The sequence below is a fragment of the Pseudophryne corroboree genome, chromosome 6 (genome assembly GCF_028390025.1).
Source record: "Pseudophryne corroboree isolate aPseCor3 chromosome 6, aPseCor3.hap2, whole genome shotgun sequence".
NCBI classification, from domain to species: domain Eukaryota; kingdom Metazoa; phylum Chordata; class Amphibia; order Anura; family Myobatrachidae; genus Pseudophryne; species Pseudophryne corroboree.
This window is the reverse complement of record NC_086449.1, coordinates 788,479,418-788,503,420: the sequence shown is the minus strand read 5'-3', so window position 1 is coordinate 788,503,420 and position 24,003 is coordinate 788,479,418. Positions and strand designations below refer to the sequence as shown.

General features: G+C 48.3%; 1 protein-coding gene across 1 annotated transcript in view; it reads left to right on the top strand.

Moving 5' to 3' along the window:
• Window positions 1-23,291, top strand: part of PTTG1 (PTTG1 regulator of sister chromatid separation, securin) — a 37,734-nt gene extending 14,443 nt beyond the window's left edge. Inside the window, exons 4-6 of the mRNA XM_063928762.1 lie at window positions 7,950-8,016; window positions 22,038-22,196; window positions 23,139-23,291. Coding sequence (XP_063784832.1) covers window positions 7,950-8,016; window positions 22,038-22,196; window positions 23,139-23,218 — 306 coding nt within the window. The 3' untranslated portion in view covers window positions 23,219-23,291. The remainder of the gene's footprint in view (window positions 1-7,949; window positions 8,017-22,037; window positions 22,197-23,138) is intronic.
• The last annotated feature ends 712 nt before the right edge of the window (window positions 23,292-24,003 follow it).

Below are 24,003 nucleotides of genomic sequence, written 5' to 3'. Positions count from 1 at the left end.
ATTGCTCGCTGGATCTGTTGTACGATTCAACTTGCACAGTCTGCGGCTGGACTGCCGCATCCTAAATCGGTCAAAGCCCATTCCACGAGGAAGGTGGGCTCTTCTTGGGCGGCTGCCCGAGGGGTCTCGGCTTTACAACTTTGCCGAGCTGCTACCTGGTCGAGATCAAACACGTTTGCAAAATTCTACAAGTTTGATACCCTGGCTGAGGAGGACCTTGAGTTTGCTCATTCGGTGCTGCAGAGTCATCTGCACTCTCCCGCCCGTTTGGGAGCTTTGGTATAATCCCCATGGTCCTTACGGAGTACCCAGCATCCACTAGGACGTCAGAAAATAAGATTTTACTCACCGGTAAATCTTTCTCGTAGTCCGTAGTGGATGCTGGGATCCCATCCCAAGTGTGGAATTCTGCAATACTTGTATATAGTTATTGCTTAACTATATAGGGTTTTTTGTTCTGAGCCATCAGTTTAATGAGGCTCAGTTGTTCATACTGTTAACTGGGTATAGTTATCACGAGTTGTACAGTGTGATTGGTGTGGCTGGTATGAGTCTTACCCTGGATTCCAAATCCTTTCCTTGTAATGTCAGCTTTTCCGGGCACAGTTTCCCTAACTGAGGTCTGGAGGAGGGGCATAGAGGGAGGAGCCAGTGCACACCAGATAGTACCTAATCTTTTCTTTAGAGTGCCTAGTCTCCTGCAGAGCCCGTCTATTCCCCATGGTCCTTACGGAGTACCCAGCATCCACTACGGACTACGAGAAATAGATTTACCGGTGAGTAAAATCTTATTTCTCTAACGTCCTAGTGGATGCTGGGAACTCCGTAAGGACCATGGGGGATAGCGGGCTCCGAAGGAGGCTGGGCACTCTAGAAAGATCTTAGGCTACCTGGTGTGCACTGGCTCCTCCCACCATGACCCTCCTCCAAGCCTCAGTTAGATTTCGTGCCCGGCCGAGGTTGGATGCACACTAGGGGCTCTCCTGAGCTCTTAGAAAGTTATAGTCTTAGAATTTGTTCTTTTCAGTGAGACCTGCTGGCAACAGGCTCACTGCAGCGAGGGACTAAGGGGAGAAGAAGCGAACTCGCCTGCTTGCAGCCGGATTGGGCTTCTTAGGCTACTGGACACCATTAGCTCCAGAGGGATCGACCGCAGGCCCAGCCTTGATGTTCGGTCCCGGAGCCGCGCCGCCGTCCCCCTTACAGAGCCAGAAGCAAGAAGATGGTCCGGAAAATCGGCAGCATGAAGACTCAGTCTTCACCAAGGTAGCGCACAGCACTGCAGCTGTGCGCCATTGCTCCTCTCACACACTTCATACTCCGGTCACTGAGGGTGCTGGGGGGGGGGCGCCCTGAGGCAGCAATAAAAACACCTTGGCTGGCAAAAATACCTCAATATATAGCCCCGGGGGCTATATATGAGGTAAATACCCCTGCCAGAAGTCCATAAAAAACGGGAGAATAGGCCGCGAAAAAGGGGCGGAGCCTATCTCCTCAGCACACTGGCGCCATTTTCCCTCACAGCTCCGTTGGAGGGAAGCTCCCTGGCTCTCCCCTGCAGTCTACAAGGGTTAAAAAAAGAGAGAGAGGGGGCACTAAATTTAGGCGCAGTATACATTATATATAGATAGATAGATAGATATAAAGCTATAGGGGACATAACTCAGTTAGTCCCTGCAGTATATAGCGCTCTGGTGTGTGCTGGCATACTCTCACTCTGTCCCCCCAAAGGGCTTTTGTGGGTCCTGTCCTCGTTTAGAGCATTCCCTGTGTCTGCGGTGTGTCGGTACGGCTGTGTCGACATGTTGAATGAGGAGGCTTATATGGTGACGGAACAGAGGCCGATATATGTGATGTCGCCCCCTGTGGGGCCGACACCAGAGTGGATAGAGAGGTAAAAGGTATTAACCGACAGTGTCAACTCCTTACATAAAAGGGTGGATGACGTAACAGCTGTGGGACAGCCGGCTTCGCAGTCCGCGCCTGCCCAGGCGTCTCAAAGGCCATCAGGGGCTCAAACGCCCGCTCTCTCAGATGGCAGACACAGATGTCGACACGGAGTCTGACTCCAGTGTCGACAAGGTGGAGACATATACACAATCCAATCCGTGACTTGATCCCGGCAATAAAAAATGTGTTATACATTTCTGACTTTAACCTCTATAAATGGGTTTTAGGTTTGGGGAGAAAAAACAGGCAGTGTTTTGTTCCCCCATCAGATGAATAAATGAAGTGTGTGAAAAGTGTGGGTTCCCCCGTTAAGAAACTGGTAATTTATAAAAAGTTACTGATGGCGTACCCTTTCCCGCCAGGAGGATAATTTACGCTGGGAGATATCCCCTAGGGTGGATAAGGCGCTCACACGTTTGTCAAAAAAGGTGGCACTGCCGTCTTAGGATACGGCCACTTTAATAGGTACCTGTTGATAAAAAAAAACAGGAGGCTATCCTGAAGTCTGTATTTACACACTAAGGTACTAGACTGAGACCTGCAGATAGTGCTGCTGCAGCGTGGTTGGTGACCCTGTCAAACAGGGATAATAGTTGGCAAACATAAAAACATATTAAAGACGTTGTCTTATATATGGGGGATGCACAGAGGGATATTTTGCCGGCTGGCATCCAAAATAAATGTAATGTCCATTCTGTCAGGAGGGTATTAGAGACCTGTCACTGGACAGGTGATGCTGACTTAAAAAGCGCATAGAGAGCCTTATAAGAGTGAGGAATTATTTGGGGATGGTCTCTGGGACCTCGTATCCACAGCAACTGCTGGGAAGAAATAATTTTACCTCGGGTTTCCTCACAGAAAAAGGTAGTCCTTTCGGCTTCAGAAAAGCAAGCGGGTCAAATGGCGCTTCCTTTCTGTACAGAGACAAGGGTAGAGGGAAAAAGCTGCACCAGTCAGCCTGTTCCCAGAATCAAGATTCTTCCCCCGCCTCCTGTGAGTACACACCATGACGCGGGTGCTCCACAGGTGTAGCCAGGTACGGTGGGGGGCCGCCTCAAAAATTTCAGCAATTAGTGGGCTCGCTCACAGGTGGATCCCTGTTTCTTCCAAGTAGTATTTCAGGGGTACAAGCTGGAATTAGAGATGTCTCCCCCCCCAGCCGTTTCCTAAAATATGCCTTGCTGACAACTCCCTCAAGCAGGGAGGCTGTGCTAGAGGCAATTAATAAGCGGTATTCCCAGCAGGTAATACTCAAGGTGCCCCTACTTCAACAAGGACGGGGTTACTATTCCACACGGGTTGGGGTACCGAAACCGCATGGTTCGGTGTGACCCATTTTATATTTAAAATCCTTGAACATAAAAAAATTCAAGTTCAAGATGGAATCGCTCAGGGCGGTTATTGCAAGCCTGGACGAGGGGGATTACATGGTATCCCGGGACATCAAGGATGCTTACCTGCATGTCCCCATTTACCATCCTCGCCAGGAGTACCTCAGATTTGTGGTACAGGATTACCATTACCAAGTCCAGACACTGCCGTTTGGACTGTACATGGCACCGAGGGTATTTTATCAAGGTAATGGCCGAAATGATACTCCTTCAAAAAAAAGGGGTTGTAATTATCCCGTAATTGGACAATCTCGTTATAAGGGCGAGGTCCAAGGAGCAGTTGGTAGTCGGGGTAGCACTATTTTGGAAAGTGCTACAACAGCATAGGTGGATTCTAAACAGTCCAAAGTCACAGGTGGTTCCTATGACACGTCTACTGTTCCTGGGGATGGTTCTGGACATAAACCAGAAATAGTTTCTCCCGGAGGAGAAAGCCAAGGAGTTGTCATCTCTAGTCAGAGACCTCCTGAAACCAAAATAGGTAGCGGTGCATCATTGCACGCGAGTCCTGGGAAAAATGGTAGCTTCTTACGAAGCAATCCCATTAGGCAGGTTCCATACAAGAACTTTTCAGAGGGACCTGTTGGACAAGTGGTCCGGATCGCATCTTCCGATGCATAGGCTGATACCCTGGTCCTTGGAGACAGGGTTATCTCTACTGTGGTGGCTGCAGAGTGCCCATCTTCAAGAGGGCCGCAGGTTCGGCATACAGGACTAGGTCCTAGTGACCATGGATTCCAGCCTTTGAGGCTGGGGGGCAGTCGCATAGGGAAGAAACTTCCAGGGACTTTGGTCAAGTCAGGTTATTTCCCTACACATAAATATTCTGGATCTGAGGGCCATTTACAAAGGCCTCTGCTTCAAAACCAGCCGGTACTGATCCAATCAGACAACATCACGGCAGTCGCCCATGTAATCAACAGGGCGGCACAAAAAGCAGGATGGCGATGGCAGAAGCCACAAGGATTCTCCGATAGGCGGAAAATCATGTGTTAGCACTGTCAGCAGTGTTCATTCCTGGAGTGGACAACTGGGAAGCAGATCTTCTCAACAGACACGACCTCCACCCGGGAGAATGGGGACTTCCTCCAGAAGTCTTCCAATAGGATTGTACACCATTGGGAAAGGCCACAGGTGGACATGATGGCGTCCCGCCTTAACAAAAGGCTAAAAAAGATATTGCTCCAGGTCAAGGGACCCTCAGGCGATGGCTATGGACGCTCTGGTAACACCGTGGGTGTACCAGTCGGTTTAGGTGCTCTCCCCTCTGCCTCTCATACCAAAGGTACTGAGAATAATAAGAAGGCGAGGAGTAAGAACGATACTCGTGGATGGCCAAGAAGAGCTTGGTACCCAGAACTTCAAGAATTTATATCAGAGGACCAATGGCCTCTGCCACTCAGTCAGGACCTGCGGCAGCAGGGGCCCTGTCTGTTCCAAGACTTACCGCGGCTGCGTTTGACGGGATGGCGGTTGAACGCCAGATCCTGAAGGAAAAGGGTATTCCGGAGGAAGTAATTCCTACGCTTACTAAAGCCAGGAAAGTGGTTACAGCAACTCATTATCAACGCATATGGCGAAAATATGTTGCATGGTGTGAGGCCGAAAGGGCCCCAACAGAGGAATTTCAACTAGGTCGATTTCTGCATTTCCTGCAAGCAGGAGTGACTATGGGCCTTAAATTGGGTTCCATTAAGGTACAGATCTCGGCTCTGTCGATTTTCTTTCTAAAAAGAACTAGCTTCAGTACCTGAAGTTCAGACATTTATAAAAGGAGTGCTGCATAGTCGGCCCCCGTTTGTGCCTCCTGTGGCACCTTGGGATCTCAACGTGGTGAGTTTTCTTAAAATCACTTTGGTTTGAACCACTAAAAACCGTGGATCTGAAATATCTCACAGGGAAGGTGGTTATGTTATTGGCCTTGGCTTCTGCCAGGCGAGTATCAGAATTGGCGGCTTTGTCTTGTAAAAGCCCTTATTTGATTTTCCATATGGATAGGGCAGAATTGAGGACTCGTCCCCAGTTTCTCCCTAAGGTGGTGTCAGCGTTTCACCTGAACCAGCCTATTGTGGTGCCTGCGGCTACTAAGGATTTGGAGGACTCCAAGTTGCTAGACGTTGTCAGGGCCCTGAAAATATATGTTTCCAGGACGGCTGGAGTCAGAAAATCTGACTCGCTGTTTATCCTATATGCACCCAACAAGCTGGGTGCTCCTGCTTCTAAGCAGACTATTGCTCGTTGGATTTGTAGTACAATTCAGCTTGCACATACTGTGGCAGGCCTGCCACAGCCAAAATCTGTCAATGCCCATTCCACAAGGAATGTGGGCTCATCTTGGGCGGCTGCCCGAGGGGTCTCGGCTTTACAACTTTGCCGAGCAGCTACGAACACGTTTGCAAAATTCTACAAATTTGATACCCTGGCTGAGGAGGACCTGGAGTTCTCTCATTCGGTGCTGCAGAGTCATCCGCACTCTCCCGCCCGTTTGGGAGCTTTGGTATAATCCCCATGGTCCTTACAGAGTTCCCAGCATCCACTAGGACGTTAGAGAAAATAAGAATTTACTCACCGGTAATTCTATTTCTCGTAGTCCGTAGTGGATGCTGGGCGCCCATCCCAAGTGCGGTTTATCTGCATTACTTGTACATAGTTATTGTTAACTAAATCGGGTTATTGAGCCATCTGTTGAGAGGCTCTATTGTTTCATACTGTTAACTGTGTTTCATATCACGAGTTGTACGGTGTGATTGGTGTGGCTGGTATGAGTCTTACCCGGGATTCAAAATCCTTCCTTATTGTGTACGCTCGTCCGGGCACAGTACCTAACTGAGGCTTGGAGGAGGGTCATGGTGGGAGGAGCCAGTGCACACCAGGTAGTCTAAGATCTTTCTAGAGTGCCCAGCCTCCTTCGGAGCCCGCTATCCCCCATGGTCCTTACAGAGTTCCCAGCATCCACTACGGACTACGAGAAATAGAATTACCGGTGAGTAAATTCTTATTGCACCCAGTCCTCAGCTGATTGGGTGATAAACACCCTCCCACACAGGTTACATCCAATGGGAGGCTCTGCGCTCTGTCTGCTTTGTTCCCAGAGCAGGATGAACAATGGGGCTGATGGAGCTGCAGCTCCAGTCCACACCCCAAAATAGGCCCTCTGCATTATCATACCCTACAACAATTTACACAAAAATCGGTACAAATTTGAAAAGGTGATATGGCCACACCCCTTTTCTATACTTTCAATGGAGATTTGGAGAGCCAAAAATCAGTACAGACCATAAAAAAAGTACTGTACCTGCCAAACGGGTACAGCTGGAGGCTATGCCACTGCATCTGCAGCAAGTATCTGTGCTGTATATAGAGGGGGGGGAACTTGTACTGCAGCGTCCTATGTCCTGCTGCCAGTCCACCTGTCCCCTCCACTAGCAACAATCCCCACTCCCTAGACATGGCGCAGGTGAAACAAAAGCTGCTGTGGCCACCATCATAGATGTGTATGAAAGCAGTGCAGTGGAAGGTTTTCAGAGCCCTCCCTGTGCACATACTCTGAGCCCCGGAGCCTCTCTGCGCGTGATGTCACTGAAGTGCCTCCTCACCACAGCCGCACCCAGATCCCCAGAGGCCCTGACTCCGCAACACAGCACCTGGCCTGGGAGCCCTGAGATGGCTAATCTAACGGATAGAGTAGGTGATATCGCGGAGGGTAATGTCTGGACTCTGAGTCAATGTAAAAGTGACAGTGCTGTGCAGTGTCAGATACTGCACAGCAGTCTCACCTTTTACATTGATTCAGCGAGTCTGTTCTGCCAGTCACTATTAGCGCTGGTGTCCCAAAGTGCTGCATTACATGGAAGTAAATGCACTAAACTACAGCTCCCAGCAGCCCTTAGCGCCAAAGCATTCTGGCGCTAAGGCCTGTTGGGAGCTGTAATTTAATGCATCTTCCCTGTAACGCAGCACGTTGGGACACCAGCGCTAACAATAGTGACTGACTGCTGTGTAATTCTCAGGGGGAGAGCCACTGCCAAAGGGAGGACAGCAGCTTGGCTGCTTCCAGCAGGAGGGGCATTACCTGCCTCTCCCCACTCACAGTACCTCCCAGCCCTATCTGCGGCACCCCCCCTCCACCACCCACAGTGGCTCCAGACCCCCACCCACGGCACCACTGCACCCACCCCTCCCCCATCTGCAGTGGCTCTGGACCACTGCACCAGCCCCTCCTGCAACCACCTCTCCCCCAGCCACAGCACCTACTAGGTGATTCATCAGGCCCTGCATGCGCTGTTCACACCATTGCAAGGGGTTATAACCCCTTAACCATTTTGTGCCCTTTGTCCATGCAGTATTTAACCCTTCACACAATTATGATTGGAGGTAATATTCCATATAATACAAATATTGCCCGCCACAAGGGTGTGCAAAGGTTAAGGGGGCATAGCCCCTTATGACTGTGAAGAGCACCTGTGGGGCGCAATGAATCACCTAGTATTGTATGTTTGGCGTGTGACCTGCATTGGCATACTTTTTATCGATCCCTGATCACGGTATGCCAGTCAATGGCTCGCCTGCTGCTTACCTGTGTGTAATTTACATGACTTCTGTTTTTAGGTTTCTGAAACACATTTCAAGCAGAACTACCCTGAAATTGAGAAGTTTGTTCCCTACAACCCAAAAGGCAAGTGTTTCCTCTTACAGTGCATAGAGGTGGGCTACTGAGCCCTAAAAGGTGTGGGTAACACCTACAGCAGAGGTTCCCGAACTCTAACTTCAAGGCACCCTAATGGTCCCGGTTAAGTATATCCATGTTTGGCAGCCGGTGACTTAAGTGTTCTATTCATGAACAAATGTGATGTTTTGGTTGAACTCATCACCAAGCATTGCATTTGTATGTCTGGGTTTTTAGCATATCTTTGCCGCAATTCATTAATTCCTGCCTGAACTCTGTTGCATAGTGCTAACCTGCCTGTCAACGATGCCCTCTTCTCTGCTGCCACGCCTGCTTCATTGGAGTCGCATGCGCATTACCTTACAGAGAGCCATGCCCCGCATAGGACATCTGTCTGCCCCCAGTCAAGCTGAATTTTGGTTTGCCTGCTACCAGGAGCGGTGCAGGCTGGGAAAAATGGGCGGAGCCAACAGGCGAGAGTGGCTGCAGCAAGGCTGAGTAAAAATACTGTGGAGCTCTTGTCACTGGTGCCAACTCCACCATCCTGAGATGGCGAAGCTACACAGAGAAGTGAGCAGAAAGAAGAAAACTGCTCTCCACGGCTACATGAATTGCAGTTGCCTTTCAACTGTATGATAATGCGATTTCAGCACAGAGCAGGGAACTCGCAGGAGAAGTAATCTTCTCAACGGAAACCTGGTTTGTGAATTGAGGGTAGCAGACAAAAGCCCCATTAACCATAAAATGGGGCTTTTCACTGCTTCATGAATAGAACTTTGTACCTCAATTCGACTTAACCATCTGTGCTGAGCCATGGCCATCTTTAAAACCTGCACTGTTAGGATGCCTTAAGGACGGGGTCAGATGTATTAAGCCTGGAGAAGGGATAAAGCAGTGATAAGTGCAAGGTGACTGATAACGCACCAGCTCCTGTCTTTTTTTTTTTTTTTTTTTTTTTCTTCAAATCTGATTGGCTGGTTTGTTATCTCTGCTTCACTTCCGATTCACTTCGCTTCTACTTTGCTACTGTATCGCTTGTGTATTGCTTTGGCTTCTACTTTGCTTCGCTTCTGATTCACTTCTACGTTTCTGATTCACTTCGCTTCTACTTTGCTTCGCTTCTACTACACTCCTGATTCACTTCTACTTTGCTTCTCTGATTCACTTTGCTTATACTTCGCTTCTACTTCGTTTTGCTCCGACTTCACTTTGCTTTGCTTCTGATCCACCTCTACTCCGCTTTGCTTCTGATTCCCTTTGCTTCTGATTCACTAAGCTACTGTATTGCTTCTGATTCACTTCGCTTGGCTTCTGTATATGCTTCTACTTCACTTTTACTTCTGTCACTTCTGATTCACATTGCTTCTACTTCACTTCTGTATTGCTTCTCCAGGCTTAATACCTCTGCCCAGAGTTTGGGAACCACTGGCCTACAGTTTAAAGAGCTGTGATGGCACACTGGACAAATGGGACCCTCAAACTCCTTGTAATTTGCCCATAAACATGTTCTGCTAAATTTGCCCTCTTAGTTATTACTAAAACTGTAAGTGTATGGCTTTAGACTTCTGGTGGTATCAAAGATCAGTTTTACAAAGCTGCTGAATAATGTAACCATAGTAAGAAATGTGAAGCTCTGGGTGGCACTTATGCCCGCTGCTTCTGGTTAGCAGTGTGCCAGGAAGGGCAGCCAGTATGGTTGTGGCGTTACCACTTGTAGCTCCCTTTGCACACTACAGGCAGGCACAACTCCATGCTTACAGCTGCCCAGAGTGTATTGAAGACTGTACGGGCACTGCTGCAGTTCCAGTGGCCATGCCTCTGTATGACATGTGCAATTCAGGTGGGGTTGGCATAGGCTTGGAGCTGTTTAGGCTTCCTAACTTTAGAGGGCACTGCTCAAATGTGCTTAAAATGTATAGTGGATGTCTGTGCAGGAAGAGAACAGACTGTGTACTGTTGGGAGGAGGGGTGGTAAGCTAAAATGGAAATGTGGCCGAGGCTGGATTGTAGTCTGATGAAGGAATAAAATTAGAGGTTATGAGGAACCCTGAATGAGTGGGAATTGGTGACTAGCAAAGATGGCAGGAGGAAGTGAGGCTGGGGTGTAGAGAAGCAGTGGACTGTTGGGCACTTGCAGAATGTACAGACACTTCCTGGAAAGTGTTCACTATGACTCATACACTGCTGGCTGTATAGGGTAATCTATCCTCTGCGTTTCTTCACACGTACACACCTAATAACTGCAGAGAAGTGTTCCTGGTGCAGTGGTCTCCAATAGTAAATGGATTAAGAGTATTGGCCCTTAAACCCTAGAATAACTGTTCTTCAAACAAGATTTATGAAAGGTCTAATCATAGAGCGCTAAAGCTCAGTGTAACCAGCAATGTAACTAAAGTTACAGGTTTATGTACAGTGAGTATTATTCCATACCTCCCAACATGACACTCTCCAGGAGGAACAGAAAGCTCTGCTCCTGGACTTCCCTCTTAATGTATGACTGCCAGCACCTGTGTCGAACAGGTTAATGGATAATAAAGATGTTTCAGCAGAGGTGATGGCAATCATACATTAAGAGGGAAGTCCAGGAGCAGAGCTTTCTGTCCTGCCTAGAGAGGGTCATGTTGGGAGGTTTGTTCAGAGTTGGCAAACCAAAAAACACACTAATGGGCAAAACCATGTGCACTGCAGGGGGGCAGATGTAACATGTGCTGAGTTAGATTTGGGTGGGGTGTGTCCAAATTGAAATCCTCTAAATTGCAGTGTAAAAATAAAGCAGCCAGTATTTACCCTGCACAGAAACAGTATAACCCACCCAAATCTAAATCTCTTCACATGTTACATCTGACCCACCTGCAGTGCAGCATGGACTTTCACAATTGCTGAATTTTTTTTCTCTATCGTCCTAGTGGATGCTGGGGTTCCTGAAAGGACCATGGGGAATAGCGGCTCCGCAGGAGACGGGGCACAAAAGTAAAGCTTTCCGATCAGGTGGTGTGCACTGGCTCCTCCCCCTATGACCCTCCTCCAAGCCAGTTAGATTTTTGTGCCCGGCCGAGAAGGGTGCAATTCTAGGTGGCTCTCCTAAAGAGCTGCTTAGAGAAAGTTTAGCTTAGGTTTTTTACTTTACAGTGAGTCCTGCTGGCAACAGGATCACTGCAACGAGGGACAGAGGGGAGAAGAAGTGAACTCACCTGCGTGCAGGATGGATTGGCTTCTTGGCTACTGGACATCAGCTCCAGAGGGACGATCACAGGTACAGCCTGGATGGTCACCGGAGCCTTGCCGCCGGCCCCCTTGCAGATGCTGAAGTAAGAAGAGGTCCAGAATCGGCGGCAGAAGACTCCTCAGTCTTCTAAAGGTAGCGCACAGCACTGCAGCTGTGCGCCATTTTCCTCTCAGCACACTTCACACGGCAGTCACTGAGGGTGCAGGGCGCTGGGAGGGGGGCGCCCTGGGAGGCAAATGAATACCTAATTTGGCTAAAAATACCTCACATATAGCCTCCGGAGGCTATATGGAGATATTTAACCCCTGCCAGAATCCGTTAAGAGCGGGAGACGAGGCCGCCGAAAAAGGGGCGGGGCCTATCTCCTCAGCACACCGCGCCATTTTCCCTCACAGAAAGGCTGGAGGGAAGGCTCCCAGGCTCTCCCCTGCACTGCACTACAGAAACAGGGTTAAAACAGAGAGGGGGGGCACTAATTTGGCGATATGCTTATATATATTAAGATGCTATAAGGGAAAACACTTATATAAGGTTGTCCCTATATAATTATAGCGTTTTTGGTGTGTGCTGGCAAACTCTCCCTCTGTCTCTCCAAAGGGCTAGTGGGTCCTGTCCTCTATCAGAGCATTCCCTGTGTGTGTGCTGTGTCGGTACGTGTGTGTCGACATGTAGGAGGACGATGTTGGTGAGGAGGCGGAGCAATTGCCTGTAATGGTGATGTCACTCTCTAGGGAGTCGACACCGGAATGGATGGCTTATTTAGGAAATTACGTGATAATGTCAACACGCTGCAAGGTCGGTTGACGACATGAGACGGCCGACAAACAATTAGTACCGGTCCAGACGTCTCAAAAACACCGTCAGGGGTTTTAAAACGCCCGTTTACTTTAGTCGGTCGACACAGACACAGACAGGGACACTGAATCCAGTGTCGACGGTGAATAAACAAACGTATTCCTTATTAGGGCCACACGTTAAAGGCAATGAAGGAGGTGTTACATATTTCTGATACTACAAGTACCACAAAAGAGGGTATTATGTGGGATGTGAAAAAACTACCATAGTTTTTCCTGAATCAGATAAATTAAATAAAGTGTGTGATGATGCGTGGGTTCCCCCCGATAGAAAATTATGGGCGGTATACCCTTTCCCGCCAGAAGTTAGGGCGCGTTGGAAAACACCCCTTAAGGTGGATAAGGCGCTCACACGCTTATCAAAACAAGTGGCGGTACCGTCTATAGATAGGGCCGTCCTCAAGGACCAGCTGACAGGAGGCTGGAAAAATATCATAAAAAGTATATACACACATACTGGTGTTATACTACGACCAGCGATCGCCTCAGCCTGGATGTGCAGAGCTGGGGTGGCTTGGTCGGATTCCCTGACTAAAAATATTGATACCCTTGACAGGGACAGTATTTTATTGACTATAGAGCATTTAAAGGATGCATTTCTATATATGCGAGATGCACAGAGGGATATTTGCACTCTGGCATCATGAGTAAATGCGATGTCCATAACTGCCAAAAGATGTTATGGACACGACAGTGGTCAGGTGATGCAGATTCCAAACGGCACAAAGGTGTATTGCCGTATAAAGGATGAGGAGTTATTTGGGGTCGGTCCATCGGACCTGGTGGCCACGGCAACTGCTGGAAAATCCACCGTTTTTTACCCTAAGTCACATCTCTGCAGAAAAAGACACCGTCTTTTCAGCCTCAGTCCTCTCGTCCCTATAAGATCATATCTGCTCAGGGATAGAGGAAAGGGAAGAAGACTGCAGCAGGCAGCCCATTCCCAGGAACAGAAGCGTTCCACCGCTTCTGACAAGTTCTCAGCATGGCGCTGAGACCGTACAGGACCCCTGGATCCTACAAGTAGTATCCCAGGGGTACAGATTGGAAGGTCGAGACGTTTCACCTTCGCAGGCTCCTGAAGTCTGCTTTACCAAGGTCTCCCTCCGACAAGGAGGCAGTATGGAAAAAAATTCACAAGCTGTATTCCCAGCAGGTGATAACTAAATTACCCCTCCTACTACAAGAAAAGGGGTATTATTCCACACTATATTGTGGTACTGAAGCCAGAAGGCTAGGTGAGACTTATTCTAAAAAAATTTTTGAACACTTACAAAGGTTCAAATCAAGATGGAGTCACTCAGAGCAGTGATAACGAACCAGGAAGAAGAGGACTATATAGTGTCCCGGGACATCAGGGATGCTTACCTCTATGTCCCAAATTTGCCCTTCTCACTAAGGGTACCTCAGGTTCGTGGTGCAGAACTGTCACTATCGGTTTCAGACGCTGCCGTTTGGATTGTCCACGGCACCCCGGGTCTTTACCAAGGTAATGGCCGAAATGATGATTCTTCTTCGAAGAAAAGGCGTCTTAAGTATCCCTTACTTGGACGATTTCCTGATAAGGGCATAGTCCAGGGAACAGTTGGAGGTCGGAGTAGCACTATCTCGGATACTGCTACAACAGCACGGGTGGATTCTAAATATTCCAAAATCGCAGCTGATCCGACGACACGTCTGCTGTGCCTAGGGATGATTCTGGACACAGTCCAGAAAAAGGTGTTTCTCCCGGAAGAGAAAGCCAGGGAGTTATCCGAGCTAGTCAGGAACCTCCTAAAAACAGTGCATCATTGCACAAGGGTCCTGGTAAAAATGGTGGCTTCCTACGAAGCAATTCCATTCGGCAGATTTCACGCAAGAACTTTTCAGTGGGATCTGCTGGACAAATGGCCCGGATCGCATCTTCAGATGCATCAGCGGATAACCCTATATCCAAGGACAAGGGTGTCTCTCCTGTGGTGGTTATAGAGTGCTCATCTTCTAGAGGGCCGCAGATTCGGCATTCAGGATTGGATGCTGGTGACCACGGAGCCCAGCCCGAGAGGCTGGGGAGCAGTCACACAGGGAAAAAATTTCCAGGGAGTGTGATCAAGTCTGGAGACTTTTCTCCACATAAATATACTGGAGCTAAGGGTAAATTTATAATGCTCTAAGCTTAGCAAGACCTCTGCTTCAGGGTCAGCCGGTATTTATCCAGTGGGAAAAACATCACGGCAGTCGCCCACGTAAACAGACAGGGCGACACAAGAAGCAGGAGGGCAATGGCAAAAACTGCAAGGACTTTTCGCTGGGCGGAAAATCATGTGATAGCACTGTCAGCAGTGTTTCATCCCGGGAATGGAAACTGGGAAGCAGACTTCCTCAGCAGGCACGACCTCCACCCGGGAGAGTGGAAACTTCATCGGGAAGTTTTTTCCACATGATTGTAAACCGTTGGGAAATACCAAAGGTGGACATGATGGCGTCCCGTCTGAACAAAAAACGGGACAGGTATTGCGCCAGGTCAAGAGACCCTCAGGCAATAGCTGTGGACGTTCTGGTAACACCGTGGGTGTACCAGTCGGTGTATGTGTTCCCTCCTCTGCTTCTCATACCTAAGGTGCTGAGAATTATAAGACGTAGAGGAGTAAGAACTATACTCATGGCTCCGGATTGGCCAAGAAGGACTTGGTACCCGGAACTTCAAGAGATGCTTACAGAGGTCTTATGGCCTCTGCCGCTAAGAAGGGACTTGCTTCAGCAAGTACCATGTCTGTTCCAAGACTTACCGCAGCTGCGTTTGTCGGCATGGCGGTGGAAAGCCGGATCCTAAGGGAAAAAGGCATTCCGGAAGAGGTCATTCCTACCCTGGTCAAAGCCAGAAAGGAGGTGACCGCACAACATTATCACCACATGTGGCAAAAATATGTTGCGTGGTGTGAGGCCAGGAAGGCCCCACAAAGAAATTTCAACTCGGTCGTTTCCTGCATTTCCTGCAAACAGGAGTGTCTATGGGCCTCAAATTGGGGTCCATTAAGGTTCAAATTTCGGCCCTGTCGATTTTCTTCCAGAAAGAATTGGCTTCAGTTCCTGAAGTCCAGAAGTTGTCAAGGGAGTATTGCATATACAACCCCCTTTTGTGCCTCCAGTGGCACTGTGGGATCTCAACGTAGTTCTGGGATTCCTCAAATCACATTGGTTTAAAACCAGTCAAATCTGTGGATTTGAAGCATCTCACAGGAAAAGTGACCATGCTCTTGGCCCTGGCCTGGACCAGGCGAGTGTCAAATTGGTGGTTTTTTCTCAAAAAAGCCCATATCTGTTTGTCCATTCGGACAGGGCAGAGCTGCGGACTCGTCCCCAGTTCTCTCCCTAAGGTGGTGTCAGTGTTTTACCTGAACCAGCTTATTGTGGTGCCTTGCACCTACTAGGGACTTGGAGGACTCCAAGTTGCTAGATGTTGTCAGGGCCCTGAAAATATGTTCCAGGACGGCTGGAGTCAGGAAAACTGACTTGCTGTTATCCTGTATGCACCCAACAAACTGGGTGCTCTTGCTTCTAAGCAGACTATTGCTAGTTGGATGTGTAATACAATTCAGCTTGCACATTCTGTGGCAGGCCTGCCACAGCCAAAATATGTAAATGCCCATTCCACAAGGAAGGTGGGCTCATCTTGGGCGGCTGCCCGAGGGGTCTCGGCTTTACAACTTTGCCGAGCAGCTACTTGGTCAGGGGCAAACACGTTTGCTAAATTCTACAAATTTGATACCCTGGCTAAGGAGGACCTGGAGTTCTCTCATTCGGTGCTGCAGAGTCATCCGCACTCTCCCGCCCGTTTGGGAGCTTTGGTATAATCCCCATGGTCCTTTCAGGAACCCCAGCATCCACTAGGACGATAGAGAAAATAAGAATTTACTTACCGATAATTCTATTTCTCGGAGTCCGTAGTGGATGCTGGGCGCCCATCCCAAGTGCGGATTATCTGCAATACTTGTACATAGTTACAAAAATCGGGTTATTATTGTTGTGAGCCATCTTTTCAGAGGCTCCGCTGTTATCATACTGTTAACTGGGTTTAGATCACAAGTTGTACGGTGTGATTGGTGTGGCTGGTATGAGTCTTACCCGGGATTCAAAATTCCTCCCTTATTGTGTACGCTCGTCCGGGCACAGTACCTAACTGGCTTGGAGGAGGGTCATAGGGGGAGGAGCCAGTGCACACCACCTGATCGGAAAGCTTTACTTTTGTGCCCTGTCTCCTGCGGAGCCGCTATTCCCCATGGTCCTTTCAGGAACCCCAGCATCCACTACGGACTCCGAGAAATAGAATTATCGGTAAGTAAATTCTTATTTTCTCTATCGTCCTAGTGGATGCTGGGGTTCCTGAAAGGACCATGGGGAATAGCGGCTCCGCAGGAGACGGGGCACAAAAAGTAAAGCTTTAGGATCAGGTGGTGTGCACTGGCTCCTCCCCCTATGACCCTCCTCCAAGCCAGTTAGATTTTTGTGCCCGGTCGAGAAGGGTGCAATCTAGGTGGCTCTCCTAAAGAGCTGCTTAGGAAAGTTTAGCTTAGGTTTTTTATTTTACAGTGAGTCCTGCTGGCAACAGGATCACTGCAACGAGGGACTTAGGGGAGAAGAAGTGAACTCACCTGCGTGCAGGATGGATTGGCTTCTTGGCTACTGGACATCAGCTCCAGAGGGACGATCACAGGTACAGCCTGGATGGTCACCGGAGCCTTGCCGCCGGCCCCCTTGCAGATGCTGAAGTAAGAAGAGGTCCAGAATCGGCGGCAGAAGACTCCTCAGTCTTCTAAAGGTAGCGCACAGCACTGCAGCTGTGCGCCATTTTCCTCTCAGCACACTTCACACGGCAGTCACTGAGGGTGCAGGGCGCTGGGAGGGGGGCGCCCTGGGAGGCAAATGAATACCTATTTTGGCTAAAAATACCTCACATATAGCCTCCGGAGGCTATATGGAGATATTTAACCCCTGCCAGAATCCGTTAAGAGCGGGAGACGAGGCCGCCGAAAAAGGGGCGGGGCCTATCTCCTCAGCACACAGCGCCATTTTCCCTCACAGAAAGGCTGGAGGGAAGGCTCCCAGGCTCTCCCCTGCACTGCACTACAGAAACAGGGTTAAAACAGAGAGGGGGGGCACTAATTTGGCGATATGCTTATATATATATTAAGATGCTATAAGGGAAAACACTTATATAAGGTTGTCCCTATATAATTATAGCGTTTTTGGTGTGTGCTGGCAAACTCTCCCTCTGTCTCTCCAAAGGGCTAGTGGGTCCTGTCCTCTATCAGAGCATTCCCTGTGTGTGTGCTGTGTGTCGGTACGTGTGTGTCGACAGGTAGGAGGACGATGTTGGTGAGGAGGCGGAGCAATTGCCTGTAATGGTGATGTCACTCTCTAGGGAGTCGACACCGGAATGGATGGCTTATTTAGGAAATTACGTGATAATGTCAACACGCTGCAAGGTCGGTTGACGACATGAGACGGCCGACAAACAATTAGTACGGTCCAGACGTCTCAAAAACACCGTCAAGGGTTTTTAAAACGCCCGTTTACTTTAGTCGGTCGACACAGACACAGACAGGGACACTGAATCCAGTGTCGACGGTGAATAAACAAACGTATTCCTTATTAGGGCCACACGTTAAAGGCAATGAAGGAGGTGTTACGTATTTCTGATACTACAAGTACCACAAAAGAGGGTATTATGTGGGATGTGAAAAAACTACCATAGTTTTTCCTGAATCAGATAAATTAAATAAAGTGTGTGATGCGTGGGTTCCCCCCGATAGAAAATTATGGGCGGTATACCCTTTCCCGCCAGAAGTTAGGGCGCGTTGGGAAACACCCTTTAAGGTGGATAAGGCGCTCACACGCTTATCAAAAGAAGTGGCGGTACCGTCTATAGATAGGGCCGTCCTCAAGGACCAGCTGACAAGGCTGGAAAATATAATAAAAAGTATATACACACATACTGGTGTTATACTGCGGCCAGCGATCGCCTCAGCCTGGATGTGCAGAGCTAGGGTGGCTTGGTCGGATTCCCTGACTAAAAATATTGATACCCTTGACAGGGACAGTATTTTATTGACTATAGAGCATTTCTATATATGCGAGATGCACAGAGGGATATTTGCACTCTGGCATCATGAATAAACGCGATGTCCATAACTGCCAGAAGATGTTATGGACACGACAGTGGTCAGGTGATGCAGATTCCAAACGGCACAGTATGGCCGTATACAGGAAGAGGACTTGTTTGGGGTCGGTCCATCGGACCTGGTGGTCACGGCAACTGCTGGAAAATCCACCGTTTTTTACCCTAAGTCACATCTCTGCAGAAAAAGACACCGTCTTTTCAGCCTCAGTCCTCTCGTCCCTATAAGATCATATCTGCCCAGGGCTAGAGGAAAGGGAAGAAGACTGCAGCAGGCAGCCCATTCCCAGGAACAGAAGCGTTCCACCGCGTCTGACAAGTTCTCAGCATGGCGCTGAGACCGTACAGGACCCCTGGATCCTACAAGTAGTATCCCGGGGGTACAGATGGGAATGTCGAGACGTTTCCCCTTCGCAGGCTCCTGAAGTCTGCTTTACCAAGTCTCCCTCCGACAAGGAGGTAGTATGGGGAAAAAAAAAAAAAAAAAATTCACAAGCTGTATTCCCAGCAGGTGATAATTAAATTACCCCTCCTACTACAGAAAAGGGGTATTATTCCACACTATATTGTGGTACTGAAGCCAGAAGGCTAGGTGAGACTTCTTCTAAAAATTTGTTTTTGAACACTTACAAAGGTTCAAATTAAGATGAAGTCACTCAGAGCAGTGATAACGAACCAGGAATAAGGGGACTATATAGTGTCCCGGGACATCAGGGATGCTTACCTCTATGTCCCAAATTTGCCCTTCTCACTAAGGGTACCTCAGGTTCGTGGTGCAGAACTGTCACTATCAGTTTCAGACGCTGCCGTTTGGATTGTCCACGGCACCCTGGGGTCTTTACCAAGGTAATGGCCGAATTGATGATTCTTCTTCGAAGAAAAGGCGTCTTAATTATCCCTTACTTGGACGATCTCCTGATAGGGGCATAGTCCAGGGAACAGTTGGAGGTCGGAGTAGCACTATCTCGGATACTGCTACAATCAGCACGGGTGGATTCTAAATATTCCAAAATCGCAGCTGATCCCGACGACACGTCTGCTGTGCCTAGGGATGATTCTGGACACAGTCCAGAAAAAGGTGTTTCTCCCGGAAGAGAAAGCCAGGGAGTTATCCGAGCAAGTCAGGAACCTCCTAAAAACAGTGCATCATTGCACAAGGGTCCTGGTAAAAATGGTGGTTTCCTACGAAGCAATTCCATTCGGCAGATTTCACGTAAGAACTTTTCAGTGGGATCTGCTGGACAAATGGTCCGGATCGCATCTTCAGATGCATCAGCGGATAACCCAATATCCAAGGACAAGGGTGTCTCTCCTGTGGTGGTTATAGAGTGCTCATCTTCTAGAGAGCAGCAGATTCGGCATTCAGGATTGGATGCTGGTAACCACGGAGCCCAGCCTGAGAGGCTGGGGAGCAGTCACACAAGGAAAAAATTTCCAGGGAGTGTGATCAAGTATGGAGACTTTTCTCCACATAAATATACTGGAGCTAAGGGTAAATTTATAATGCTCTAAGCTTAGCAAGACCTCTGCTTCAAGGTCAGCCGGTATTGATCCAGTGGGAAAAACATCACGGCAGTCGCCCACGTAAACAGACAGGGCGACACAAGAAGCAGGAGGGCAATGGCAGAAACTGCAAGGACTTTTCGCTGGGCGGAAAATCATGTGATAACACTGTCAGCAGTTTTTCATCCCGGGAATGGAAACTGGGAAGCAGACTTCCTCAGCACGACCTCCACCCGGGAGAGTGGAAACTTCATTGAGAAGTTTTTTCCACATGATTGTAAACCGTTGGGAAATACCAAAGGTGGACATGATGGCGTCCCGTCTGAACAAAAAACGGGACAGGTATTGCGCCAGGTCAAGAGACCCTCAGGCAATAGATGTGGACGTTCTGGTAACACCGTGGGTGTACCAGTCGGTGTATGTGTTCCCTCCTCTGCTTCTCATACCTAAGGTGCTGAGAATTATAAGACGTAGAGGAGTAAGAACTATACTCATGGCTCCGGATTGGCCAAGAAGGACTTGGTACCCGGAACTTCAAGAGATGCTTACAGAGGTCTTATGGCCTCTGCCGCTAAGAAGGGACTTGCTTCAGCAAGTACCATGTCTGTTCCAAGACTTACCGCGGCTGCGTTTGTCGGCATGGCGATGGAAAGCCGGATCCTAAGGGAAAAAAGGCATTCCGGAAGAGGTCATTCCTACCCTGGTCAAAGCCAGAAAGGAGGTGACCGCACAACATTATCACCACGTGTGGCGAAAATATGTTGCGTGGTGTGAGGCCAGGAAGGCCCCACAAAGAAATTTCAACTCTGTCGTTTCCTGCATTTCCTGCAAACAGGAGTGTCTATGGGCCTCAAATTGGGGTCCATTAAGGTTCAAATTCGGCCCTGTAAATTTTCTTCCAGAAAGAATTGGCTTCAGTTCCTGAAGTCCAGAAGTTTGTCAAGGGAGTATTGCATATACAAACCCCTTTTTTGTGCCTCCAGTGGCACTGTGGGATCTCAACGTAGTTCTGGGATTCCTCAAATCACATTGGTTTAAAACCAGTCAAATATGTGGATTTGAAGCATCTCACATAAAAAGTGACCATGCTCTTGGCCCTGGCCTGGACCAGGCGAGTGTCAAATTGGTGTTTTTTTCTCAAAAAAGCCCATATCTGTTTGTCCATTCGGACAGGGCAGAGCTGCGGACTCGTCCCCAGTTCTCTCCCTAAGGTGGTGTCAGTGTTTCACCTGAACCAGCTTATTGTGGTGCCTTGCACCTACTAGGGACTTGGAGGACTCCAAGTTGCTAGGAGTTGTCAGGGCCCTGAAAATATGTTCCAGGACAGCTGGAGTCAGAAAATCTGACTCGCTGTTTATACTGTATGCACCCAACAAGTTGGGTGCGCCTGCTTCTAAGCAGGCGATTGCTCGTTGGATTTGTAACACAATTCAACTTGCACATTCTGAGGCAGGCCTGCCACAGTCTAAATCGGTTAAGGCCCATTCCACAAGGAAGGTGGGCTCATCTTGGGCGGCTGCCCGAGAGGTCTCGGCATTACAACTCTGCCGAGCAGCTACGTGGTCAGGGGAGAACACGTTTGTAAAATTCTACAAATTTGATATCCTGGCAAAAGAGGACCTGGAGTTCTCTCATTCGGTGCTGCAGAGTCATCCGCACTCTCCCGCCCGTTTGGGAGCTTTGGTATAATCCCCATGGTCCTTTCAGGAACCCCAGCATCCACTAGGACGATAGAGAAAATAAGAATTTACTTACCGATAATTCTATTTCTCGGAGTCCGTAGTGGATGCTGGGCGCCCATCCCAAGTGCGGATTATCTGCAATACTTGTACATAGTTACAAAAATCGGGTTATTATTGTTGTGAGCCATCTTTTCAGAGGCTCCGCTGTTATCATACTGTTAACTGGGTTTAGATCACAAGTTGTACGGTGTGATTGGTGTGGCTGGTATGAGTCTTACCCGGGATTCATAATTCCTCCCTTATTGTGTACGCTCGTCCGGGCACAGTACCTAACTGGCTTGGAGGAGGGTCATAGGGGGAGGAGCCAGTGCACACCACCTGATCCTAAAGCTTTACTTTTTGTGCCCTGTCTCCTGCGGAGCCGCTATTCCCCATGGTCCTTTCAGGAACCCCAGCATCCACTACGGACTCCGAGAAATAGAATTATCGGTAAGTAAATTCTTATTTTTTTGTTTGCTAACAACTCTGAATAACCCCCAGTGTTCTGTTAATTTTGCACATTGTTCAGCCTCTATGGGTATGAGTTGTAACGGTTTTACCTCTTCCAGACTTTGAAAGCTTTGACGTCCCAGAAGAACATAAGCTGAGTCACATTTGCCTAGCTGGTGTCTCCCTTCTGGTGAATGAGAATGAAGCTACTAGGATTGATGCATTACTGAATCAGGAGCTCTCTCCCATGGATGTGCCATCCTTCAGCTGGGAATATGGTTAGTTCCTACATTTGACCTCTCTGCTCATTAATTACAATTCTCGGTGTGCCAAAGTTTGATTTTAAAGATGCTGAGTGCTATTTAAAAAAAAAAAAAAAAAAAAAATCCTTTCCAGCAAACCAGGTACGCTGCATCCGTTCTGCTGGACAGCTGTCATATGCAACATCTGCCCCTCAACTAGATGTTGCCACCTTGTCTAAAACATGCTATTTCCCCGCCCCTCCTCCAATATTTGCTACCTTGCTTAACCTGTGGCCACACCTCTTCCTGAAAGATGCAAAGCTCCTCAGTCTTAAGTGTAGCTCATCTGCCTGGAGCTTGTGGCCTCATGGTTGATTGTATTTCTGAGTGGGAGAAGGGACCTTCTGACCTATCTAGGGGAGGAGACACGTCACCAGGGGGAGGAGCTATGGGCGAACAGGGTACCCGAAAAGTTCCCTTGCGGGCTCGCTTCGCTCGCCAACGCTTGTGGCTCGCTCTGCTCCGCTTCGCTCGCCACCTGATTACTAAAGGTAATAGTTGGTGGTGTGGATAGTAGAGGAACTATCCCGCTGGCCTTGCTCCTCCCCCTTGTGTTGTGACTCCCCCAGACGGAAAAGGTCCCTTAGCCCACTTGATTCTAGCATCTACCGTGGCCTCATACTCTACTCCAGCACAAGGGTTATGCAGAGTCTGCACCACATGGCTTTCACAGCTGTAACCCCAAGGAGGGAGTATTTCATGCTGGATTCATTATTGGTAATATATGGCCCCTGAAGGATTTTCTTTGTGGCTGTAAACTAGCTCACAGGTTACTGATGGCAGATAGGCAATTGCAGCATCTTAGTCACTAAATGCTGATGCAGGTTATCCTTCTGTAATAAGCTGATAGGGGTGGTGTCTGCCTGGAACCATGTACACCTCAGATGCTTAAATATTCCATGTGATTTATCGTTTCAGATGCTGCAGATGGTCTGCCGTCTCTTCTGGCTAGTCTAGAGGAAATCACCCTGGATATTCCTCCAATGTTCCACTGCTAGTATTTTGTTTTATTTTGTTCTTGCTATTTTAATTTCTGTACATCTCAATAAATTGTTTTGTGTTTTTTTTAAATTTAGGCTTCTCTATGATTAAGTCGTATCCTTCACTTTGGCTATGTTTGGTTAGTATAACAGCGTTGACTAGAAATGCGCTCTTAAGCTTTCTAGTGGTACCACTTCCTGTAACCTTGAGACACCCAGCTTCCACTGATCCCATATTAGACAGACAATATTGCCATAATAAAACATGGCTGACGACGTCCTGTTTCAGACCACCGCACCATAAACTTGCTATTGGAGCAGAGATTAAGGTCTTGAAGTTGCACCAAAATGTCTGGGCTTTGTTTTGAATGTGTGTAGTGCAAATTAATTGGTTTGAAAGAAGAGAGAAAAAAAAAAATATATAAAAAAATAATAAATATATAGATTTATATTAATTACACTTTTTTTTTTTTTTTTTTTTTTTTACTTTAATGCACCAACCTCCCTTTTTATTTCAGGGAGGTGTTTAGATTTGCACACCCAGCAGTGGAATATAGTTTTTCCAAACTGGTGTGATTGTACACCATTTTTCCAAAGACAAAATGCTTTTCTCTAACATCCTAGAGGATGCTGGGACTCCATAAGAACCATGGGGAATAGATGGGCTCCACAGGAGACATGGGCACTTTAAGAGACTTTAGACTCTGGGTGTGCACTGGCTCTTCCCTCTGTCCCTCCTCCCAGACCTCAGTTTTAGACTGCCCAGAGGTAGATGGGTGCACTGCAGGGAGCTCTCCTGAGTT